The sequence below is a fragment of the Leptosomus discolor genome, chromosome 4 (genome assembly GCF_034619465.1).
Source record: "Leptosomus discolor isolate bLepDis1 chromosome 4, bLepDis1.hap2, whole genome shotgun sequence".
In the NCBI taxonomy this organism is placed as follows: Eukaryota; Metazoa; Chordata; class Aves; order Leptosomiformes; family Leptosomidae; genus Leptosomus; species Leptosomus discolor.
In genome coordinates this window covers 58,320,429-58,326,428 of record NC_141394.1, presented here as the reverse complement: position 1 = coordinate 58,326,428, position 6,000 = coordinate 58,320,429, and the positions used below count along the sequence as shown (strand labels likewise).

The following is a 6,000-nucleotide window of genomic DNA, read 5'->3' as shown; positions in this document are numbered from 1 at the left end:
ATGGTAGGTGATTAGTATGTCTCTTCTAATGTTAAGCTATTAAGTATTTGTGTTACTGACAGTTTGTTTTTAATAGGGTTCCAGCACCTACATAACTATTTTTTTTTCTTTTCAGAGCTCTTCTGAATCAAAGGATCTGGAAGGATTAATCAAAGGAACTGGCCAGATATCATCATTCTATGGAACTGAAATATTGATGAATTAGTCCAGGTTACCTAAAGGACTGTGAAATGGAGCCAATAACATTCAAAGTTAAAAAGTATCAAACACCTAGTGATTTCTCTGCAACTTTCAGTCTCCAGCTAGTTGGTTCTCTGCCAGTGCATTCCCTAACCACCATGTCAATGCTGCCTTGGATTGTGGCAGAGATCCGGATGCTCAGTACAAAGTCTTCCAAAGAAGAACCTGGCATCAGCCAAATCCGACTTTATGTTTCACCAGCGGGGTTGCGGTGTGAACGGGACACAGGAAAAGTCCAGCAGTGGGATCCTTTGATTTGTTCAAGTTTGTTTGAATACAAGCCGCAGCATGTCCACAAACTGATTCACAACAGTCACGATCCAAGCTACTTTGCTTGTCTGATAAAGGATGGAGCAGCAAATCAGCGGAGTATCTGCTATGTATTTAAGGCTGATGATCAGACAAAAGTAAGTAAAAAGAAAAAGAAACACAACCAAAGAAAGCAAACCTGGAGTTGCTTTTGTGCTGTTCGAAACCTTTCACTACGTTGTAAGATCTTAAGGTTGTATTTACAATTAGAGACCAGATCTTACTAAAACTTACCGGTAAGCGTTACTTCACGTGATGTTAGTGGTTCAATTGAATTTGAGCTGCTCAGTATGTGAAGTGAGAGGTGTGTAAATCTCCTACAGGATCAGAGCCTGAATTTCATCAGCCTAAAAACCACATTAGTTTGGGATATGGGCTGAAATCTTAGCCCTCAAGTCAGTGAGAGTTTTTCTGTTGATGTCACCAGGGCTAGGATTTCACCCTTGCGTCTCACTGTGAACTTTATCTAATCCTACGGTCAGACTTCTCAAATTTCTGTTTTACTGAGTTGAGACCTATGTGACTGTGAAATAGAGATACCTGCCTTCTCAGAAGGAAGAGGGGTAGGGTGGACCCTCCGTATGTAGCATACCTCCAACCACAGGACACTGTGGAAACCTCTTCCTGGCTCTGTAATCCACAGAGCGTGGCACGTGGTGCTGGAGAATGGGAGAGAGGCCACAGCGCAGTGCTGCGACTCCGTGACTTGCAGGCTTGCTGCTGCATGGCGTGCGACAGGAGTTGGGTGTGTGCATCTCGCACTGTGGGTGAGATTTGGCTCAGTCAGCATTTCCTAGGAGCAAGTTGTGTCCTTGCTGAAAAGGTGGAAGCATTAAAAATAGTAAATCTCTTCTTTTGTTTGAGTGTAATGTAAGACAATAACTCTCGTGAATGAGTAAAGGCGAGTAGGATTTGGCACAAAGCTATTGTGATCCACTGGCACCGAAACAGTGACATATCCTTCACCTCTTGAGCGCAGACTCTAGTTATAATGTTGGAAAACAAGCGTCTTGCTATATGCTGCTTGCTTGACCGATAGGAGATGTCCTGCTGAAGCACCTTGGAGGTATTACGTGAATATACACCACACATGGGATTTATGCCAACCTGCCCAATAGCTAAACATTGTACAGTTCCAAATCCATGGTCTCAAGCTTAGAGCTCAAAACATATGGAAACAGCTTTAGTTAAATCCCCCCAGATAAAAAGGCGGTTACAGTAAATTAGAAGACAAATATGTTGTAAATCACATACATTCAAGTGAGAAATCCTGTCAAGTTAATGTAGAATTTATGTATGTAAGGAAGCAGAAATAATGAATAGATGTTTCAGAACTTGGCGTTGAATAGAAGTTGGTAAATGCATTTTGTAGTTTGCTTATGCACTTAATTTAGCTTGTGATTTTACAGGATTATGGTGAGTACGCAGCGCTGATCTCCTCCAGTACATTTTCTTTTGCAACAAAAGATTGAAGTACCTTTTTCCTCATGTTTGATCAAATTCCTAGACATGTTTGAAATGAAGGAGAACAAAATAAATCTCTAGTTAAATTTGCAGCTGTGTCTACATGTTTTTGGAGACAAATCCAGAATTTTTGGATGCCTATTTTAACTACTTAGTCCCAGATTCACACAGCTATCTGTCCTTTAAAAACTGCCCACCACCTGGTCTCTTAACTTGCCTTGATTGCAGGGGTTGTTCCTCTTGACTTTTTTTGCAGGCTAGGTTCCTAATTAGGAAGTAGACAGCTAATCACCATTTGTGGATCTATGCCTTAACAAAAGGGTAATAGATATGTCGAGTGTTCTTATACTCTAAAGTGAGGGCCTGCCTGTTTTACTTAAATTCAGCGTAATTGCTGATTAATCTACCTTTTAGGTAAGTCCCTTATGCTTTATAGGGTGTTGTTACTCTGCCGTGAATATTGTCATATAATGCCTTTTAGCTAATTTGTGTATTTATCAAGAGGAGTGAACTGATGTTACCTGTTTTGCAGATACCCAACTTGAAAGCATAGGAGTCTACTGTACGTCTTTGTTATAAATTGAGTGAGCTGTTTGTTAAAAGCCAGTGAGTGGGATGAAGAATTTAGCACCGTGTTGCTGCAGCTTAAGTTCAACTCCAGAAGAAACAAATGTGAGAAGTAGGACCTTTGCAGCCTGTGTGACGCAGCAGACTTCTGTGCTGGCACTCTTGCTCTCTTGCTCCTGAGGACTGTGGTGGTTTTTTGTTTGGTTGGTTTGGGGTTTTTTTGTGGTTTTGTTTTTGGTGTTTGTTTTTTTTTTTTCTATTTGCTTCACCTCTATAGAAGAGACACTGTAATCCAGATAGGTTTAGTCACAGTTTACATGTTCATAACAACCTTTTATCCAGCAATCTTGGGCATCCAAACTTTTATAATAATTGCACTTCGTCTATTTTCATTTGAAAAAAAAAACCAACCCCAAACCCACTGGTTACTAATGACAATGATATTATAAACTGCAAGAGCCAGTTCTTTGTGTCTGCATAGATAAATCTGTAGTAGGACTCAGATTAGGTCAGGTCTGACTGAGGATTTGAAGTAGAAGGTACTTTGTGGCTTTGCAAATAAGTTCTGAGTATATCCCCACCTTAGGATAAGTAGAATAAAAGAGGGCAGAAGGTTATCTGTGGGAGAAGTAGACTAGGAAGGTTATTATGTTAAGACGAAAGCAGGTGAGTAGAAAACTAAACAGTGGAGGCCTTTGAAGAGGAGGGACGAGAAACTTGAATTTGTGCAGACAGAGGAATAGCACTGGAGGTGGTAGAAAGTGCAGAAAACCAGGAATGGTCAGGCTTTTAGCATCAGCATTGCAAATAAACTACAGTCCATTAACTGTAGTTGTACTCCTTTATACATCCAACTTGGGCAAGAACGTACTTGATTAGTGAGGGATTATCTTGCTGTTTAATAGGAAGGCATTTTGTTAATGGGAGATGATTTTTTTGCTGGGTAATATTTAGCTAAAATCTAGAATTGATGGGGGTGTGGGAACACGTGCAGTGTTTTTCCTGGATGTGAATACAGGCCTGTCGGTTTCATTGTTGCTCCATTACTAACCTATCCACTTTAGAGAAAAAAACAGTAGACAGGTAATTAATACTAAATAATGTCAGGATTCTTTGCAAGGCATTCTTTGTTCTGCTTCTCTTTAGAAATAAAAGAAAAGGCAGTGCCCTACTGTGGTCTTTGTCTTCACTCTGTAGAATCTTTTATAATTATTTCCATTGCATCATCATGGTAGTATACGGCTCACTTTCCCTGCTGGTATAGCAGTAACTGGGGAAGGATGAAAGAAGCTTTCCTGGCAAACTGCACCTTGGCATATTACTTGAAAACAAGGACATGCATGTAGAGATTATTCCACTCCACTTAGGACTAAAAGGATGTGTTTACACTGCCTAAGGAGAGCTTCCCTTGTGGATTAGAGATCTGTTAGGAATGGGATCTGGAGCCTGCCTTCCTTCTTCATGTATAACCCCAGTAAGTTTCCACTAGTTACAGATAGTGGAGTTCCTTAGCCTTTCACCCTCATTCTGTGGAGGTTCTGGTGGGGCCTCAGAAAATTAGTAATTTCTGCCTGAAAAGAAGCATTGATGCATATTCTTTGTAGGTGCTCAGGAATGGAGCTGGATTCAATTATGTTGCCTGCAGGGAGCTTAAAAAGACTACTGATAGGTCGTAGATGGGGATTTCTCATACTGTGTTGAGTAATAGTGATGGAAGCTGAGGAAAAATTAGCTCTGCAGTAAATCTGTGGTTGCGGGATAGTGTCTTCATCATAAAACGCAGCCTTGTTGAACAACTTGGCCAGAGTGCTTGGGTACTGTAGGAGGACAATGGTTTAAACGAAAACATACATCCTACCAGCCTACGCATCTTCCCGGTGGCCTCTGGTCTGACATTTGCTTAGGCTCTACAGAAATGTGATGCTGGGTGGGGAGGAATTTAATGAAATTTAACAAGGGCAAGTGTAGAGTCTTGCATCTGGGAAAGAACAACCCCATGTACCAGGATAGGTTGGGGACTGAGCTGTTAGAGAGCAGCATGGGGAAAGGGACCTGGGGGTCCTGGTGGACAGCAGGATGACCATGAGCCAGCAATGTGCCCTCGTGGCCAAGAAGGCCAATGGCATCCTGGGGTGGATTAGAAGGTGTGTGGTCAGTAGGTCGAGAGAGGTTCTCCTCCCCCTCTACTCTGCCATGGTGAGACCACAGCTGGAATATTGTGTCCAGTTCTGGGCCCCTCAGTTCAAGGAGGACAGGGAACTGCTTGAAAGAGTCCAGTGCAGAGCCACAAAGATGATTAAGGGGGTGGAGCATCTCCCTTATGATGAAAGGCTGAGGGAGCTGGGTCTCTAGCTTGGAGAAGAGGAGACTGAGGGGTGACCTCATCAGTGTTTAGAAATACATAAAGGGTGAGTGTCAGAAGGATGGAGCCAGGCTCTTCTTGGTGATGTCCAATGATAGGACAAGGGGCAATGGGTGCAAGCTGGACCATAGGAGGTTCCACATTAACATAAGGAAAAACTTTTTCACTGTGAGGGTGACAGAGCACTGGAACAGGCTGCCCAGAGAGGTTGTGGAGTCTCCTTCTCTGGAGGCATTCAAAACCCGCCTGGACGCGTTCCTGTGTGACCTACTCTAGGTGGTCCTGCTTCTGGCAGGGGGTGTGGACTAGATGATCTTCCGAGGTGCCTTGCAACCCCTAACATTCTGTGATTCTGTGACAGTGTTGTTGTTGAAAACTATATACATTAAGAATTACTGGCGTTTTTGTCCTACTTTTGAGATGTGGTAGTTCAAAAGTGTTTGGAACTGTATGTGAGGTGTGCTGTTTCCTTCATGAGCTTGTTCTCCACAAACACAGCGCTGCTCTCCTTCTGTAGGAGACCTTGCTTTAGTGCGTTGTTCACTCTGAGGAATGAAAGAGATAGATAATGAGAAGCTAATGGCGTACTGTCGTAGGATATCTCTCTACAGCAGATACAAAGTAGTTAAAACATTACAGAGGAAGAGTAATTTCTGTTCTTATTTTCAGTTTGGAAAAGTAGTTCCATGTGCATTATGTTGATCTTTCTTTGGTGTATCAAATGATTTGTTTTACTTGGGTATGTTTAATCTTATTTGATGGATGTTTTGGCTGGCAAATTGAATACTGTTCACTACTTTATCTGATAATGCCCTGGGCTAGTTTAGCTTTAAGGCAAGTTCAGGTTGTACTGACCTTTATTATACTTTTATATTTATTGTAAATAAAGAATAACAGTTCTAAATGTAATGATTTCACCAAAGTCTGAGTCAAAGAGGCCATTCAGTACCTTAGCCTGTTCCATGTCCTGTGCTCCATTCAGCAGTGGGCCCACATTTTTCCCTGGTCTTGCTTTTGCCATATGTAGCTATAGAAGCCTTTCTGGTTGCCTTTGACAT

General features: G+C 42.0%; 1 protein-coding gene across 3 annotated transcripts in view; it reads left to right on the top strand.

Moving 5' to 3' along the window:
• The first annotated feature begins 230 nt into the window (after positions 1 to 230).
• TBC1D1 (TBC1 domain family member 1) overlaps positions 231 to 6,000 on the top strand; it is a 105,628-nt gene continuing 99,858 nt past the window's right edge. For all 3 annotated transcript variants that reach the window (XM_086464088.1, XM_086464089.1, XM_086464090.1), the window contains exon 1: positions 231 to 647. In XM_086464088.1, coding sequence (XP_086320214.1) covers positions 231 to 647 — 417 coding nt within the window. The remainder of the gene's footprint in view (positions 648 to 6,000) is intronic.